This window comes from Bos mutus, chromosome 13 (assembly GCF_027580195.1).
Source record: "Bos mutus isolate GX-2022 chromosome 13, NWIPB_WYAK_1.1, whole genome shotgun sequence".
In the NCBI taxonomy this organism is placed as follows: domain Eukaryota; kingdom Metazoa; phylum Chordata; class Mammalia; order Artiodactyla; family Bovidae; genus Bos; species Bos mutus.
In genome coordinates this window covers 61,678,594-61,698,139 of record NC_091629.1, presented here as the reverse complement: position 1 = coordinate 61,698,139, position 19,546 = coordinate 61,678,594, and the positions used below count along the sequence as shown (strand labels likewise).

Sequence of the window (19,546 nt, the reverse complement as noted above, 5' to 3'; positions counted from 1 at the left end):
ATTATATATCCTTATAATATTTGCATTTTTCACATAGATTGGTGTTACTTTATTTTTAAAGTAGCTTTCTTGTGGTATAATAACACACCTGTGTAAGTGTACACTTCACTCAAGTTTTAGTGCTTTTACAGAGCTGTGCAGCCACCACCACAATCCAGTTTTAGAAAGTCTATACTTTCAGAAAGTGTCACCCCTAAAGTTCCCTCATGCTTATCCACAGTCAGTCTTTACTCCCATCTCTATCTGCCACCCGTCTGTCTGAATGGATTTGTCTTCCCTGGAAATTCCAAATACATGAAATTGAACAGTTTATATGGCCTTTTGTGTCTGGCTTCCTTCACTGAATGATGTTTCTTTTTTTTCCTCCCCTTTATTTATGTTTCACTGGAATATAGTTGATTCACAGTTTGTGTTAGTTTCAGGTGTACAGCAGCGTGATCCAGTTACACATATACACATTTTCATTCTTTTTGCAGATTATTTTCCCATATAGGTTATCACAGAATACTGAGTAGAGTTCCTTGTGCTGTGCAGTGGGTCCTTGTTCTTTATTTCATATTTGGTAGTTTGTGTCTGCAAACGCCAAACTCCGGCTTTTACCCTCCATCTCATTTTTCCCTTTGGCAGCCGTGTGTGTTTTAGATATTTGTAAGTCCATTTCTGTTTTGTATGTGTTTATTTGTATCATTTAAAAAAAATTAGAGGAGAAGGCAATGGCACCCCACTCCGGTACTCTTGCCTGGAAAATCCCATGGATGGAGGAGCCTGGTAGGCTGCAGTCCATGGTGTCTCGAAGAGTCCGACACGACTGAGCGACTTCACTTTCACTTTTCACTTTCATGCATTGGAGAAGGAAATGGCAACCCACTCCAGTGTTCTTGCCTGGAGAATCCCAGGGATGGGGGAGCCTGGTGGGCCACCGTCTGTGGGGTCGCACAGAGTCGGACACGACTAAAGTGACTTAGCAGCAGTAGCAGCAGAGTGATATATGGTATTCTCTTTCTCTGCCTGGCTTACAGTGTGACAATCTTTTAGATCCATCCATGTTGCTGCAAATGGCACTATTTCATTCTTTTTTATGGCTGAGTGGTCCTCCACTGTATGTATTATACCACATCTTTATATCTATGCCTCTGTTGATGGATATTTAGGCTTTTTTCCACATCTTGGCTATTGTAAACCGTGCTGCAATGAACATTGGGGTGCCTGTGTCTTTCCAGATTATGGCTTTATCTGGATATATGCCTAGGAGTGGGATTGCTGGTTCACATGGCAACTAGTTTTTTAAGGAACCTCCATACTGTTTTCTGTCTTTGCTGTACCAACTTGGATTCCCATCAGCGGTCTAAACCGGTTTCCTTTTCTCCACCGCCCCTCTAACATTTATTGTTTGTAGACTTTTTGATGGTGACCATTCTGACCAGTCTGCAGTGGTACCTCAGTCTGGTTTTTATTTGCTTTTCTCTGATCATTAGTGATGTTGGACATCCTTTCCTGTGCTTTTGGCCATCTCTGTGTCTTCTTTAGAGAAATGTATGTTTAGATCTCCTGCCATTTTTTGATTGGGTTGTTTGTTTTTCTGACATAGAGCTGCATGAGCTCTTTGTATATTTTGGAGATTAATCCCTCATCAGTTGCTTCATTTGCAAATATTTTCTCCCATTCTGTGAGTTGTATTTTTGTTAATTTGTGCTGTACAGTAAAGTGACTCAGTTATTAACACACATATTCAGTTTGGTTTATCACAGGATGTTGAATATAGTTTCTTGTGCTATAGGAACTTGCTGTTTATTCCTATGTTGCATCTGCTAATCCCAGACTCTCAGTTCTTAAATGGCATTTCTGAGGTCCAGGTGTATTGGAGTGTTGATCAGTATCTTGTTACCTTTCCTGTTGGATAGTATTCCATTGTGTGAATCTACCACATTTTGTTTATCCATTTCTTAGTCAATGGACCGATGGGTTGTTTGCAGGTTTGGGTTATTATGAATGATGCTGCCGTGATCATTCATATACAAGTCACTGTGTAGACAGGGTGTTACGTTATAATCAGAAGAAAAGAAAGAAGTGAAGGACCAAAACAGATTCTCAAGCTGTTTCTGGAATGCATCCCCTTTTACAAGAATGGAGCTCAGGCACAGGAGGGGCTGGAATAAGGAGAGAACGAAGAGGGGCTCCTGAGCGGCCTTTCTGACCCTGACACAGCCCAGGAAGAACACATCGGGGTGAGGGTTCCTCACCTCTGGGGCCCGCTTGTACTACTGCAGTTCCCCCACAGCCTCAGGACACTCATGACATCTTGTCTCCACCCAGACATCCGTTCCCCTGTGTTAAAGTTCTTTAGTTCAAAAGCAGCAAATGAAGAAAACACCAGCTGTTTTTAATAAAAGTTCCCCAGATGGTTCACCTGGGAATGTGGCTCTGGAGGAGGGGTGCAGCGCAGCTGGCTGAGGTGTTGAGACTTAGCACGTCATGTGTTCAGGCAGGGTCCCTTCCCAGGACGCAAAGGTCATGTCCTGCTATCACAAAACCACATGAGAGAGGAGGATCTAGTTCTGCAGACTGGAGAGAGATTTGGGGAAACAACTCAGGAAAAGAGGCAAAAAGCAAATGTGAAACCAAGACGGGTGCCCCGTTTATAATGAGGTGAGAGGCAGACACAGTGCTGGGGACAGTGCTTAGTACACGTGGGTATAAACAGTTTTAGAGAATTTGGGAAAATCTAGGGTAATGGGTATTGCTGATGACTCTATTGTCCATCACACCTACAGCAGGCTCTCCACCCAAAGGGCTTCTTCTCTGCTCCTCCTTCCCTTGGCTTTTCCATGTTTTCTCTTTGGAAGGGCTTCCTGGGTTGAACCTGTCATTTCTAGATGTGTGACCACGTTCCTTAATTTTAACTCTCTTGCTTTCCTAAGTCCCCCTCCATGACAGTAACACTGAATGGCCTTGGTAAAAATCAGTCGTAGGAGGTGGGCAGTTGCAGTGCTGATTTGAAGAGGAGGTGGAGGTGGGACAGTTCTGTGACGGCCCAGTGTCACACAGTCGTCAAGTGGTGGGGCCAGGAGCAGGTACAGACCCCTGACCTAGTGCAGTCTTGGGGGACAGGGGGCTCATATGGTCAGTGATGGAGTTTGAAGAAATCACGGAATCGATACATGAACTATTAATAAGACCAAAGTGGGGGTGGTGGTAACAACTCATATCGGGGTATGTGGTCTTTGTTCAAAACCATGGATTTGGGGTTTGTTTATTGCAGTTAATTTACAGTGTTGTTGTAGTTTCAGGTCCACAACAAAGTGATTAAATTACACATACATTCTTTTTCAGATTCTTTTCCCTTGGACCCTGGATTTTAGAACATAAAAGCTGGTGAGTTTTTAATGTTTTTCTACCTACCTTATATATGCAGTATTTTTAAAAAGGCATTGAGCTCTTGAATTTGATACACAGCTATAGTTAAAGATAAAGAGCTTCTGTTGAATTATGACTTGAAAAAATATGTCTTCAACTCATTTTATGGGCTGAATATCTGTCTGGTTGTATGACCTTGTATTCCATCTTGCCCTGAGCTGCATTAAAAGTTACAGCAGTTAATACTGAATGGTGAAATAGTGGTACAAGGTTAACATTTACAAACAAATGTTTACAGATAGGAACTCAATGTGACCCAGTTCATAGTTGTGTTTATTCTGAAGCTTTTATTTTGGATTCCTCCGTCACCAAATGACATGTATAATGTTTACAACAGGTATTAGAAATAGAGTTGGTTTTTTTTTTTTTTTTTGAAATTTCTACTATTTTAGAGTAAAATTGTAGATACTGTTCCAAACCATCGTCAAAAAATGCAGAGCAAACTTTTCTGTATATAAACTGTACATAAAACAAGGCACTATACATTTGGGGGCGATATTAAGGTAGAAAGGTGGATTCGCACAGATTCTTAAGAGCCTTTGTTCATCTTAGCACCGGAAGCAGCACTCAGAACGAGTCAGACTTCACACCAAAGGAGACGCTTCTGAACGTGGGTGAAAGTACACACAGGTGGCAGAACTAACTCAACAGAGGCAACTGCCTTTTAATATTATTTTGACACCAAAAAAAAAAAATCTTAAAAGTGAATGAATACATATTGGTTTGTTAAATACATATTTGATTTATATGGTGTTTATATAAATATATATATATTTTAGAATCCACAAACTATCAAAATAACACTTTATAAAGAGAACTGCTTCAAAAAAAATAGGCAACGCTGAGCTGGAGCGGGAGGGCGGTGCCGTGGCCGCCACTGAGGACCTGCTGCATAAGTGCGTGTAGGGCCACGGATACCTCACGAACATCACCTGCTGACGTGTGGAAAGCATGTTCCCAGAGAGTTCTCTGGAACATTTACAAAATACACAACTCCCAAACAAGCAGGAGAGCTGGTCACTTCAGGTTTTAAAAATGCAGATGAAAAAACATATTTAAAAATACCAGGCTCCCCCACTAAAACATCCATTTTCCTGGTCCATCAGTATTGAAAGTGACCACCCAGGTTCCTCCAGCATCTCCTGACTCAGAACAGACCTTTCGCTTTCTTCAGGTTCACCTGCTTCCAAGCGGGCAGTGCATTGTACTCGTCTCGGGTCATGTCTAGTGCAAACTGGGAGGAGAGAAAGAAATGCCCAGCGGCTGAGTGAACGGACCCTCTGACAAGCCATGCGCGACACTCAAATGCAGTCCCACCCAGAAGAAACGCTTACCTCGAAGTCCTCGTCGGTGAGATAGATCTCCAGCTTCAGAGGGTCAACTCCCTCAGGGAGTGGCCTGGCTAGGAGGTCGGCCAGTGGGTAAATGGTCTTACACAGTTTGGCTAAGACATCCTCCACTAGGGTGATCTGATTTGAAACTTCCGTGTCCTGGAGAAGAAGAGGGAGCCAAGAGGGGGACCTCCATGTCTGCACATATTTCATCACGTGCTGTGTATATCACCTGGCCCATCCCCACCCCACCCCACCCTAGCCTGAGATGCCATCTCACCCTTCCATGGGTTTTCATATACATCAACAAAATAGTTTAGGGCCTATCACATGAGTGAATTATCAAGAAGATGATTACATGTGAAGCTGAGACATCAGAAGCATGCAAATAATGGAATGTGCTTACAAATATATAAAAGCTATTAACCTTAAAAAGAATCACCCTCCCCTCTATACCTCAGATCCCATATCCTAATCCTCAGTAGAAAAAGAAGGTAAGAAAATCCATCTAGAATGTGCTGGGGCTGAATGGAGTGCACAGGATGGCACTGATTGATGTCCTTGAACCTAGAGAGCTTCGAGGTGTCCTGGGTCACACATCCATTGTGCACAGAGACACCTCACCATGCCTGTTGGCTCCCAGGCAGCCTGAGACCCCACCTGTGAAGATAAAGTCCACCGGGCTCCAGAGAGCTTAGGATCAGCAGCGGAGATCAAGCAGGCCCTCTCTGTGGTCAAGCAGCAGCACACTTTTGCAGTTTGTTTAAAGTTATCCAGACCTCCTATCAAATATCCCCACGTCATCTCCCACCAAATAAAAAACTTCCTTGGGGCTGCTGTTGTGAGCAGTGTTCAAAACCCATACATTAAGAAATTCTACAGAGCTGCGGTAAGCTTCCTCTTCTCGGTGCAGCTGGGAAGGATAACATGTTGGCTAATAATGTGTTTTGGTGAATAGAGGTTATGATAAATGCCTCATGGAGATAAAGGATGGCAGGAAAGAGGAGTCGAACCATCCTGCATCAGGACAGGCTCACACCACCTTCACTCCCTGTGTTACCTGAGCAGGTGAACTCATCATGGAGTTATTCTATGTCTCCTTGAACCCAAGGTTGAGGTCTGAGACGGGGTTGTTCTGTGGTGCTTTATATGGACTTAAAGAGGCAATGGATCTTTAACAGGTAGAAGAGATGGCTGCTTTTATTTGTGTGTTGTCTTCAAAGTAATTAAGTTCACCTTTGCTTTTGTTTGGACCTGAGCATGGTGTGTAGAAAGTTACCCAGTTATTTTCATTGACTTCTCCTTAGGCTTCTCTTCTCCCTACGCTGATTCTGTGTAGACTGGTCAACACGTGAACAAGGAATCGCATTTTCACGTGAAAACGCAGTTGGCCTTTTGTCCCCAGGGGAAGCCACCCTACAGCCTGAAAGGCAGGGAGCCCCTGGACCGGGGAGGAGGGGTGCTCACCATCTCCGTGATCTCTGCAATGTCTTCTCTGTGCTCCCAGCTGGGGAACATGTTGGTGAAGGTCAGGGGTTCCAGGCCAGCGTGGATGAGGTAAGACTTGGGGGGCGGCTTCTTCAGGTTTTTCCCTGCGGTCACACAGAAGGCAGACATCACAGACCTGGCGTGGCCCTGAAGGCCCTGTCTTTCTCTGATTTCCCCTGAAATCTTTTGTTTGCATCTCTTGACTTCAGGCTTAAAACGTAAGTTGAGTAGTTGGCAACCCCGCCTGGAGGATGTTTACATAAGATGTTTAACTTCATGCATATAGGTATGCATACAGTTGCCTGGAAGTGCCCTGACTTTAAGGTTCCTGACCCTAACAGAACCCTCCCTGGATGGGAGGAAAGACAGGCTCTCTCTGTGGTGTCTGGGGGCTCCTTTTCCTCCTCCTGGACTCACCCGTCAAATATTCCTCCGACTTCCTGACCCAGCATCAAGCTCAGTGGGAATTAACCAGCTAATGACAGCAGTTTAGAAGCGGCTTTAGCTTAAATGTTTGGTGGGAAATTTAGTATTTTATTATGAAAGAGTTTCTCGAGAAAATAGACTGTACATACTCAGTAATACTAATCAATGAGGTCTTAAAAATTAAGACAAATTAATTACTGGCATCTTCATTTTATATAAAAGACCAACAGTTTCAGGTGGATGGTATAATAGAGAAGCCACGAATGGACTGCACACCTTTCTTTGCAGATGTAACACTAATAATGACAGAAAGGTTGCCGTCGGCCTTCCAGCCCATTTGGGGGCACTCTCTACTCCCTGACAGGGTCCCTCAGCATGATTAACCCTGAGTGCAGGAGGGTTTTAACCAGGCTACCATCCCACAACTCAGCTGTTCATCTCGAGGGTGACAGGTTAATAATAGATGGCCTTATAGTATCAGGTTGGCCAAGAAGTTCATTTGGGTTTTTCCATAAGATGTTATGTAAAAACCCAAAAGAACTTTTTGGCCAGTCCAATAGAAGAGATATTCCCTAGTTTGTTGAGATGGGGAGGGGCAATATAAGGGGTAGTGGATTAAGCAGTATAAACCATTAGGTATAAAATCTGCTACCAGGATACATTGTATAACATGGGGAGTATAGTTGATGTTTTATAATAACTATACATGGAGTATAACCTTTAAACATCATGAATCATTGTATCATACACCTGTAACATATAATATTGTACATTTACTCGACTTCAATTTAAAGAGAAATCTGATTCATGTTGGCAGCTTAGAATGTATTAATTTCAAAAGTAATAAGCCTCAAAAAGTTCCAGGGGAAAAAAAAGTCGGTTTCATGGCTGACTGCAGTTTTTTCCCCAGGCTAGTGCCACCCACAGAAAGGGAGGCCTGGCCCGGGTCTCTAAGTGAGTCTGCAGAAAGCCATCAGGGTGTCTGATGGAGGGTGCCCACTGCTGGGGGCCTCACCTCGGCAGTACTGCAGCACTGTCTCCATGGCGCTCTTCCGGTCCGAGGCCCAGCGGATGCGCGCGGAGCCTGTGATCTTGTTCTCGATGGGCCACCAGCCTTGCCAGAGGTACACCTCGTGGTGATTGTCGACAAGGAAAAGTGCTGCGAGGGCAGAGCAGACAGTCAGGGACTCTTCCCCAAGCCTAACCGGTGCCTCCCTCCCTGCCACTATGGTCAGTGGGAGAAGCCCCTTGGCAGGTAAACTCAGGGCCACAGGGAGGGTCCCCCTGGTGACGTGGCTTTCGAGGGACAAATCAGGCAAAGCCTGAGGCAGAGCTGGCATTGACGAGGTAGGCTCTTTCCTCCTCTCCTCTTAATTTCCTGCCTCTCCCAACTCCGCAGTGGCTCTCTGGGTCCTGGCCAGGTGCCAAGATTGGGATAGATGAGACACGTGACCCCCGAGGGGCTGTCAGCACCACTGACCCCCAAGAGCATGTTAAACACTGGGGAGCACGTCGCGCTTGCCCTGCCCATGCTTGACCTGCTAAGCAGGCCACCTGAGTCCACGGTTCCTTTAGGGAGGAATGGGCGGGCGGAGATCCTCTTCTCTCCAGCAAACCATTAGCCTGACCCTTCTTTGACGTCGCCAAGGCCTCTCACACCCGCGGGCTCAGCTCACCAGAGTCTTTTCCTGGCTCTCATCTCTGGGTTCTGTGATAACCACATGACTGAAAAGCCCAGTGGAGGCTGAAGACCCAACCTGAGCCTTAGGATGAAGAGGTGGGTGGCAGCCCTTTATAAGACACTAGCTAATATTTCCCTAGTATGACCGTGTATACCAGGCAAGCTTTTCAGGTGGCGACGGGGTGGCCAGGGTCCATGAGGTTCCTGATGCCACTCCAGGCTCTTGTAATGTGAGAGCGGAGACGCCCCAAGGCTGGGACAGCTGACCTCAGACACGACTGTCTGCAGCCCAGTCCCTGGTGACTGTCCCAACCACAACAGCACAGAGGCTCTGTCTTGTGGTGGAGGTCATGTGGAAACAGCCCTGACCTTGGGATCCGGAGGCACAGGAGAGAGCCTTGGCCCTGCTCTGCAGCCTGGAATTGTAGACACCACTCTGGGGTTCACCCCAAAGATGCTCCCAACCCCTGCTCCTACTACTCTGGCAAGGTTCCCTTGCAGCTGAGGGTTTCAGGGAAAGCTTTTGCTTTACCCAATAAAAGGGAGAGACTTGGCTATCATTGCAGTTTCCCCCACTCTTTTTTTTTCTCTTTTGAACAGAAACATGATGGCTGGAGCAAGGGCAGCCATATGAGAACATGAATCAGGAAGATGGAGGGAAAGCTGAGAGAACAGCAGAGACTGATGCCTGACATAGTTGCACTCAACCTATTCTTAACTGATGAGTTTGGGTGAGTTGAGTATCCGAGGGTCAGTTTTTTATACTATAATACGTGATTGAGGTCATCTTCCTTTGGTTATGGGGAGGTATGAGGATTACATGAGCGATAATATAAGAAAGTGTACTTGGCAGATAAAAACTGCTTACTAGATGCAAAGTAAAAAGACTTCTTAGAAGGTGAGCCTTCTGCTGGCTCAGCACGACTCCCCCCTTCTGTGGGCCGTACCTGGCTGTGGGGCGCTGTATAGGTCTTCCTGCAGGAAGGGCATAGAGTTGACCACAGAGGGGTCTCGGGCGGGATACATGAACTCTGTGGCTGAGAAGTCACCAGAGGAGCTGCTGAGGATGAACAGGCGGGGTGTGAAGTTAAAATTTCCAGGATCTTTGAAAGAAAAGAGAACAAAAAGCTAAAGACAAATAAATTCCAGGTGGACTGGAGAATTAATGTAAGACATGAAGTGATCAAAGCACGAGTGTAAAAAGGGGTACAATTCATCTGAACTTGGAGGTGGGCAAGGCCTTTTTAATCATAACTGCATAAGAAGTAATTCAGGAAGAGATTTATGCATTAACAACATAAAAATGAAAAATTACACTGCATTAGAAAGCACCCTCAACCAAACAAAATGAAAAGACAAGTGACAAAATGGGAAATATGGAAACCTGTTCATATCTTTAGCAGGATATAAAGAAATGTAATAATAATAAATATCTAAAAATGTGCTAAAGGCACAAATAAAATATTCACCCAGACAGAAGTATATGTGGCTAAGAAATACATATAGACAGCATTTAACAGTACTTCTAATTTAAAACATTAAGTTATAACAGTGTTTGATCATAATTTCTACCATCAGTGAGGAAAAGTAATAAACCAAGCATGTGACTGTGCTGTGAAATGTACACATTTGTAAACTGCTGGTGAGGTGGGCTACAATCAATGGTAAGAATGGAATTTGGTGCCAGTGTTCTGGGGACGCTTGCAGATGTTACTGTAAGACTTTATAATAACTTCACCACAGTTGTTCCAGGTATAGGAATTTACCTTAACTAGAAACAAATGCAGATAATTCTTTTGAAAACTATTCACAACTTTAGAGAAAAATTTGAAACAACTCAGTTCTCCAGCTATTAAGTAGAGAGTGGCATATATACTCATAAAATACCTGCAGTCATAACTCTATAAATATTAACATAGGCTTTGGGAAATGGTTCATCATAAATTTTTTCAATAGATACATTGGAAAAATCTTTTGGAGATTTGTGACAACTTGAAAAACCTGCAGACAAATTGCATAGCCTAGAAATATTGAAAAAAGTAATAAAATTTAGGTATGTCATGAATGCATCAGATCTATGTAGATACCTACCTTTACATAGGCATAAGGTGAGTGATATTTAATTTAAGTTTTCTTACTGTTCTATAACTTTTTTCAAAGAATTACTATGCAGTCTGCATGTCTCTTGTAACTGGAGAAGTTGTGTATCAGTTATCTTTAGGGGTAGGTGATTTTTATAAAAATGTAACAGTGCTTTTCAATAGTTTATTACGACTATTGTGACTGAAAGGCTGCATGCCATAAAAGCGTTATAACCATTCATTAGTGTATCAGCTGGGGTGCTGAGAAGCAGCTGTATCAGTGACACTAGGCGATATAAAGTAATCATATTATTGCTTTTTTTGTTATCAGTGCATGAATCATTCATTATATTGGGTTGGCCAAAGAGTTCATTCAAGATTTTCATAACACATGGAAAAACCTAAACAAACTTTTTGTCCAACCCAATATCTGTAAATAAATACAAATTTGTTTCACAATATCTTTTAATTTTTGATGTCTAGTATTAGTAATACATATAACATCTAGAGTATTTTGTATCCACTAAGACAATATTGATGTAGGTACTGACAAATGATTCATCTCATAAACAGAAATTTATAGTATCCTATAGTAAATGTAATTTCCATCCCTTATAATTTTCATTACATTCACTTTTTTTAAGAATTATATAATACATACAACCTACAGACTAGGTGTTAACTCTGTGTTCTTGGTAAGCCTTTCAGTCAACAGTTGGGTATGAGTAGTGAAGTTTGGGGGGAGTGACAGGTTATATGTAGGGACTTGCCTGGTGGCCCAGGGGTTAAGACTCTGCCTTGCAATGCAGGGGACACAGTTGGGGAACCAAGATCCCACAGGCCATGGGGCAGCCAAGCCCTGACAGAGCCAAATAACAAGTTATATATGGATTTTCAACTGTGTGGGGGGGGGGGGAGGGGTGGAGCTTAGCCCCTAACCTCTATGTTGTTCAAGGATCAACTATATTTTAAGAACTTCCGGAAAAGTTTGTAAAACTCAAGAGGCAGTACAGTGTGGTCACAAGGACATCCCACTGTTGTCCAACCTGGGCTGAGATTGTTAAGCTCCCAGGCCTCAGCTTCCCTGCTGGTGAACCAGGGCAGCTTCTAGGTTGGGCTGTGAGCATGGGGTGAGGGAACATGTAGCCGGTGGTTAGCCAGGGCCTAGCTCAGCCTAAACTGCTTAGTAATTGTTCGCTTTTCTTATGTTGTTCTGTATGTATGTCAACCTGTAAATTTCGTGTATTCAAAGACAAGACCGACCCACTCTCATTTAAACCCCAGTTTCCCAGGACAACTTCCCAGGTGGCTCAGTGGTAGAGAACCCGCCTGCCACTGCAGGAACCATGGGTTTGATCTCTGGGCTGGAAAGATCCCCTGGAGGAGGAAACAGCAACCCACTCAAGTATTCTTGCCTGGAAAAACCCCCTGACAGAGGGTTGCAAAGAGTCAGATGCAACTTGGTGACTAAACCACCACTATTTCTCTGCACCCTGGGCACTGGCTAAACCAAAAACACCTCATCCCAGAGGCTCATGCTGTGCCCATCTGGTTTCCTGGAATGCTTCTCCCTCCTTCCCTTCTCTGCAAGTCACGGCTACACATCCAAGGCTCCAGGAAGTGCCCTGTCCTCTTTGGAGCTCTGTGCAACACTTCCTGGCAGAAGCATTCTCTATGAACAACTCTGCCCTGACACACACAGTATCTACTTGGCATCATAACTAGTGATAAATGTTATTTAGTCTTCTTATTGGGTTGTTGGCCCGAGAAGACCCGGCCTTGGACTCCTCGTGTGTTGTGTGGAGCACGTGTGCATAAATATTTAGATACTGAGGAAGCTGGTGCTCGGAGGTGCCGGTTGTAGGCTTACCTTGAAGCATGCAGTCGTAGGCTTTCCGGTCTCTCCTCCCCAGAGCGTCCCAGAACCCCAGGGGCTCTGAGCCTTCATCACACTCATGAATTGTCACTTTGCTGCTACTGTGCAGCCCGGCCTCCAGGGGACATCTGCATGGAGAGAGGCCAATAGTTTTTATCAGGCCTGGAACTGTGGGCAGGACAAAATTATTCCAGACTACATCTACAGATTGGCTCAGCATCTTTCCTGCTTTCCAACTAAAACGGTCCTTATAATGAATGACAGCCTGTTCTGTAGTATATGAGTGGGTTCTCACCTGGGGCTGTCTAGTGTGCTGTCTCTGGGTCGTGGGCACCTGCCTGGAAAAGGAAGGGAACCCAGTATCCATTGCGCCTGCCCTGGGGACTCTGGTAATGCCCTTGGGCGGCTGTCTCCCGGACACCCTTGTCCCCAAGGAGGGGGCACCTGACAGTCTGACACAGTGGGTGTGTCCCAGCTCTCTCTAGCTGAGTGTTTGCAAACCTTCCACACCTCTGACAAAACCAGCTCTGATCCCCTAAATGATGTTTGAAATTTGTTCTCTTTTAAATAACCAAGAACCCAGGCTGATAATTCAAGAGCCAAATCACACCTCTGAAGGGGTCTTCTGCCTTTTACGGAAGCAGGTAAATCCTCAGAAAGTGGGGACAACCCTCAAGGGGAGGTTTGGGCTGAATGTGTGTCATGAACTTAGACCTTCAGGGCCCCTGACCTCATGGGGACCTCCCCACGCTGAGTCATGCTGGACATATGGGGGCATCCACGGGGTTCTTGGGATCCTCAGCCTGTACCCTGGAGGCCCTCGCTCAGGGAGAGGTGCTCACACACACGGCACTCACTGGTCCTTGATTTTATTGGCTGCAGTCCGTCCGACCTCCTTCGTGTGGGCCTGGGCTTTGCATCCATGCCACAGGTAGATGAGGGCTTTGTGGACGTTAAGGACAACCATGGACGTCCTAGACCTGAGGCTGCTGCAGTGACAGGCCACCTCCAGCAAGTTCCCCTCCACAGGCACCTCTCCGCGCACACAGTACAGCCGCCACTCACCTGCAGGGGGCGCCAGTGGCACAGTTAGGAGGCGACTGAGCAGGGAGGGGACCCTGCCAGGCAGCCCAAGCCCCACTCCTTCCTGTGTCTGGAGGGGCAGGTGGAGGCGAGGCCGGTTTCTAACTCAGGTCCAGAAAACAAACCTTTGTGGACTCAGAAACAGGTTGCCAAAAGTTCGCAATGCAGAAAAACCAGTTTCACAAAATTTATAAAGACCTAGGTAAGTTGTAACCAGGCATATTTTAAGAAGCTTGAAAGCTGTGATGATTTTTTTTTTAAAGATGTTCCTCAACAGAAATCTCATAATTTAAAAGATAAAGTCACTGATTTTTTTTTTCCCTCCAGGATCCAGTTTAAGGTCAACTTGTGGCCTTCTGCATGCAAAGCTGGATTCTGAAGGCAACTCCACAGAAGGAGGGGGAGGGGTGTGGGCGCCCCATAAAGCTGATTTATAAGGCAAACTTATAAATTTGCCTTCAGCTACATAAAGAGAGACTTACTCCAAACCGCCACCCCTGTAAAAATACCTTCCCCGAAGGAAAAACAGAAGCGAATTCCAAGAGTAAGAGTGACTCACTCTGTGTGTTCTCTTCCTCCTCCTCCCGTCTCCCGGAGTGGACCACCATCCCCCCCTGGAAGCACTGCAGGAAACAGGGGGGCTCCTTGCCCTGCAGGACCTGGACCTTCCGATTGAAACACATGACAGAGTGATAAGTCACGGGCCGGTGCTGTGGTCGTACAGGTAACACATGCCCGGGTAGAAAATCTGAGAAATATTGAGAAGGACAAATAAAAGCCAGTGATAATACCGTGATTTATAGAGAACACTATTACAGTTCTAGAGTACAGCTTTCCTATCATACAAAGTATTTTTCAGGTGTATATGTTTCCAAGTAGGATTGCTGTTTTATGTTGCTTTTATACCTTGATTTTCTTCACCTAGTGTTTTTCTATCATCACATGTCCTTTAAAGCATGAATTCTGATATTCTGCAGTAGGGATATAATGTGATTAATTTAAACATGTTTCTAATAAAACGTCTCAGCAGTTAGAATGACCAGCCACTGACTCAGTGTTTCTGGGGAAAAGAACTCTCTCTTTTGCAGCCTCTCGTCCCCTCAGAGGGCCTGTCACCCAGGGCACCTCAGTCACTGCGTCTGTCAACCCATCAGTGTGGGATGCAACATAGTAACAGGAACCGGGGCTTGAGTCAGCTGACTCACTTTGCCAAAGACATTTTCCCTTAAACAGGAAACTTGAACAGAGCCTGGCAGTTGGGCAGCATTGAAAGGCAGGAGTGTTTCTCACTGTAAGTTACCAACCTCAGGACCTATTGTGCATCATCAAGGGCCATTTTGTGCGAGTGGTTTCTGTTTCTTCAGTGATTTTTCACCCACTGGATTGATAGAAAATGAAATGCTCCAATTGGATTAAGACTCAAAACCCTAAGGATGATTTCCAAGGTACGATAAAACATTTGCTTATGGCCTCTACCTGCCCCCTCAAAAAAGCAGTTGAAATGATCCACTATGAGGAATAAATTAGCTTTCAGTGACAAACAGCTATTATGTGGAAAATATAGTCCACAGTAAAAAATATGCATTAAATACTTTTAGGGAAGAGGGTTGGTTCTTAGGAACCTGAAGGCTGAGTGCTTGTGGATCTGTTTCTGGAGAAAATACCTCTGCTCTCTTTCCTGATGTTTTTCTTAACTATTCATCCAAGACAGTAAAAGGATGCTAAGATCTCCAAAACGCCAGAATCAACTCTTAATAACCCATAATAAAGGAAGGGACCCAAGGTTAGATAATCCAAACGTTAAAAAGGAATGCTTTCAAAACCTTTGACTTTGGGCATTGGTACCTGCCAGGCATCACACAGGCTCTGGGGTTATGGGGTAGGTAAGACCAGGATAGACACAGTTTCTTTCATGCTTAGAGAGGAAGACAGAGAATAAGTAAACAGTGACCGTCCCTTTACGTTGGGGTAAGTGCTGTGGAAAAATAAAGCAAAGGGACAGAGAAGGTGGAGAAAGCATAAGGAGGTGACATCCAGACGGAAACCCAGGGGAGTGCCAGGCCGGGGAGATCCCTGCAAAAGCCCTGCAGTGGGCAGAAAGGGGGAGCCATAAAAAGGTGGGAGTGGCCTGAACAGGCGTACAAGACAAGCGAGGTTGGAGGGTGCAGGACTGACCCTGGGTGGTCTGGGTGTGACGGAGAACAGAGGGCAGGGCATGATCTGAAGGGTCCTAGGAAAATCACCCAGGCTGCCATGGGAAGACTCAGTCTTTACATACATCTCTGATATTTCCTGAGGATGGATTTGTGTAAGTGGAATAACTGATCAAAGTGTGTGAGCACTTTAAGGTTCTTAAGCCAAAGCTGCCTTTCAGGGTGGCTGTTTCAATTTACACTTTGCAGCAGAGACAGGCATGGGCACGCATCCTCCTGAATCCTCACCAGCCCTGGATCCATTCTTTTAAAACACTTCTGCCATTTTAGGAGTGGAAAGTGGCATCTTTGTCCTATTTACAATTCCTTGATGATCAGTTAAGTGAAAACTTAACGCTTATGGGCTCTTTAAACTTAATTTTGTAGATTTATTATTTGCAGATAAACTTTGCTGCTGCTGCTGCTAAGTCGCTTCAGTCATGTCCGACTCTGTGTGACCCCATAGACGGCAGCCCACCAGGCTCCACCGTCCCTGGGATTCTCCTGGCAAGAACACTGGAGTGGGTTGCCATTTAAGACCATATTATAAGAGGTCTGCCTTCCTGGCCAGGAGGTGATGAAAGAGGAGACGGAGCCTGAAATACAGAGAAGCCGGATCAAGACTAAGGAGGCTTTGGACAATGCTGTCCTTTGTTCATTAGAATCAGGTCCTTAGGGAAACAAGCCAGGCGCCCTCCTTTACCTTGTTTGCAGCACGTCTGCCTCCAGGACTTACCTGGGCCCCCCTTTCCTCGTCCAGCTCCACTGTCATCAGAGCTGATGTGCCCTTCTCACTCACGGTCGACTGGCGGCCTTGCCAGAAGAAGTAGACACATTTCTCTTTGCCAGCCACCCTGACCGAGTGCTCCCCCTTCTGCCGGCTTCCCACTGCAAACACAAAGAACAGCAGAGCGTGGGGTGGGCAGGGGATAAACCGCAAGAAGAGCCAGTGTGCAGCTCAGGCCTCCAGACTCTGAGGACAAACAGTAGAGGCGCAACCCTGGGGTGCAGGGCTGGGGATAAATCATTTACAATGGAGGGAATGTCGATCTTGGTTGGCCACTGGAAGGGAGAGAAACCACCTTTCTTCCAGCTAATGGACCCCAAGCCTCCAAACTGGAGGAAAATGATCTCCAGGCCCTCCTGATACCCCAAGATAAACATCTATCATCTGGGGAGATAGTAGGCCATCCAGGTGTGTGTAACAGAAAAGTGCGGACGCCAGAGCAGGCCTGGGGTGCCTGATGACACAAGCACAATTTCCGTGTTTCACCAACCGTTGGCAGACGATCCGCTGGTGGAGAAAAGATACTGCAAACAACAGTTGGGCCAGCTTTAAGCACAAAGAAATGTCATCTGCTAAGACTTCAGGAAAAAAACTTTGAAGTCTCCAAGTTATGTCAGAAATGGGAGAGACGAATTGCGGACCTATCACTTTCACAAAATAACGGGATTTAAGTGATGACTGCCACCAGGGCTGCAGCCAGGATGAAGGGCTGGATTAGTCTCACTGCCAGGACCTCGCAGGCACTGGAGAGACCACAGCAGCACATGGAAGGCAGACCCCACTGAGGGACAGTCACGGACAGTGATCTGGGTGAGCAGTCACTTCAGACAGGAGTTCAGACCCCAAACCTTTACCTTTAGGAAGAGATCTGTCTCCAGACTCCCTCATGTGTTCAGTAAATATTTCCTGACCACCTACTGTGTGCTAGGGCAATGATGATGAGCAAGGTGACTTCAGAGGGTGTCACTACTGAGAGGAGAAGACGGGGGATGTGACAGGGGCAGGCTGAGCGCTGCTGGAGTGCCTGGTGGGGAAGGCCTTTGGGAGGAGGTGCATAAGAGAGGCCTGAATGACCGTGACCAAGAGGCAGAGCGTTCTAGGCTGAGTGACGTCAGGAGACTAAGATCTCCACTCGTGCCCGGGTGGTCCGGGTGGGATCAACCCAGGGAGGATGCAGGTGCCTGTGATACCCGTATATGTTAAAAATCAGGAAGAATAAACGTGCACACCAAAGGGGAAAGGGGCGGGGGTGGGTTGGATGGGTTGGGATTGACGTTTATATTGTAATGTGTATAAAATAGGTAATTAATGAGAACCTACTGTATAGCACAGGGAACTCTACACAGTGCTCTGCGGTGACCTATATGGGAAGGAAGTTTTAAAAAGATGGGATATACATAGATGTACACACACAGGTAATTCACCTTGCGCACGGCAGAAACTAACACGACATTGTAAAGCAACTATAAAACGCCAATAAAATATTTAAAAACAAAAATACCAAAAATAATAATCGGACTCTGGTTCTGTATGATCTCAATTTTTCTCAACCCTAATCTCATTGACAAAATCACAGTTGTCTTAAGGTTTGAAGGTAAGAAGAAAGCTCAGTTATTTCAAGTTTCTGAGTGATCAGGGGCCATATTTATGTGATTTCTTCTGGTCTTTTTATCAAAGTACTCAAACAGCTTTCATAAATGATTATGATAATTCTTAAAGGATTCTGACCAAGCGCAGGCCTTAGCACCTTCTACTGTGAACCTGAAATCGTCAAATCTGTGTACTTCTAGGTGCACCAAGCAAATAGAAACCACCCCCTGAATAGATGTTACATGTCCACAATTACTTTGGAAGCCACTCGTTGAAAGTTTTGCGAATTTAAGTAGGACCAGAAGTTATCTTTGTTTAGCAATCCCACACTCTTCAAAGCAGTGAAAATTAGTCACATCAGTTAGACTACTACTAGGGAGAGAGATGCTTAAAAGTTATCACAGCAGTTTACACGTCTTAGAATTTGTTACCAGTCTGTTAAATATATTTTCATAATTAAATAATCAGTGTTGTGCACCCTAACATTCCAAAATGGGCTTGCCTACATATACCTAAAATAGGACTATATTCCCTTAAAAATATTCCATAAAAGTTTTCACAAATTTTCCTTGCGATTTTCTTCAGCATACCCCGAATTTAATCCTGTGTACAACTTACTTTTTGATGCATGTATTGATTTTTAGTTTTAGCAAAGGTTAAGCTGTATTAGTTAAGCTCTATATTAAGAACTTCTGGACTGTCATCTTTGCAGCCCTGACCGAGGCTGAATGTAACATGTCGCTGCATGCTGCCATCCACCTACTTCAGAGAGGAAGGTCATTATCAGGAGTTGCGTTTAGAAGTAACAAAAAACAGGTGGTGGCTGTTCAGCCACGTGAACTGCTCAGCACGTGGTCTTGCAGCCAGCCTCCTACAATAGGAACTTGACTCCTGCATGGGGCCCCCTGACCCAGCATCACTGGGTACCCCAAGCTGCCTGTTCCCTGACCCTGTGGGGACTTGAGCCACATCCTGCAGCACCTGAGGTGGCATCTGGGGCAGGACACTGACCACTGGGGCCTCTGGTCTCCCTGGTCACAGTTCACGTCCCAAGGAGCAGACGTCCCAGAGTCAGCCAAGAGGGCGACAGTGCTGTATCACCAGGAGGTGCTTTCTGCTGGGCCTGCCCAGAAGGGCACCTTGAATTCAGTCCCCTTTGCAGGGGCAGCCCCTGTGGGTCTGAGTGATGTGGGGACTGGACCAGCTGTCACAAGGGGCCAGGGCTTCTGTGATGACCACAGAGCAGCTGCAAATGCTGTTAGGCTGTGCTTTTCTGCTCCCAGAGGGATGGCCTGGAATCTGAACGCTACCTGGCCTCCCTTAATCCTCCGCAGCTGGGCTTCATCAAAGCTGTCACTTTGTCCATAAAGGTGCCTGCCGCAGGGTCTGGCTGTGACATGTACCTTGTGTTCACTGGGGAGAAACACAAAGTATTTGCCCAGGTCACATCAGCATTTCTTAGGGGCCTCTCAGAAATCTGAGATCTGTTTTTTAAATTCATTTTCATATAGACTTAGTCATCCATTCACTGACCATTATTTTTTTAAGAAAAGGAGACAAGTAAATTTCAGACAGTAGCTCCCCCGTCTGGTTTTGT

At 45.5% G+C, this 19,546-nt stretch overlaps 1 protein-coding gene across 15 annotated transcripts in view; it reads right to left on the bottom strand.

Moving 5' to 3' along the window:
• Positions 1–3,669: 3,669 nt before the first annotated feature.
• The window catches only part of SVIL (supervillin), a 255,989-nt gene continuing 240,112 nt past the window's right edge, over positions 3,670–19,546 (bottom strand). For all 15 annotated transcript variants that reach the window (XM_070381838.1, XM_070381836.1, XM_070381840.1 and 12 more), the window contains 9 exons: positions 16,309–16,460; positions 13,940–14,045; positions 13,155–13,362; positions 12,292–12,425; positions 9,288–9,443; positions 7,675–7,818; positions 6,213–6,337; positions 4,749–4,904; positions 3,670–4,648 (listed from right to left, as the gene is read on the bottom strand). In XM_070381838.1, coding sequence (XP_070237939.1) covers positions 4,562–4,648; positions 4,749–4,904; positions 6,213–6,337; positions 7,675–7,818; positions 9,288–9,443; positions 12,292–12,425; positions 13,155–13,362; positions 13,940–14,045; positions 16,309–16,460 — 1,268 coding nt within the window. In that variant the 3' untranslated portion in view covers positions 3,670–4,561. The remainder of the gene's footprint in view (positions 4,649–4,748; positions 4,905–6,212; positions 6,338–7,674; positions 7,819–9,287; positions 9,444–12,291; positions 12,426–13,154; positions 13,363–13,939; positions 14,046–16,308; positions 16,461–19,546) is intronic.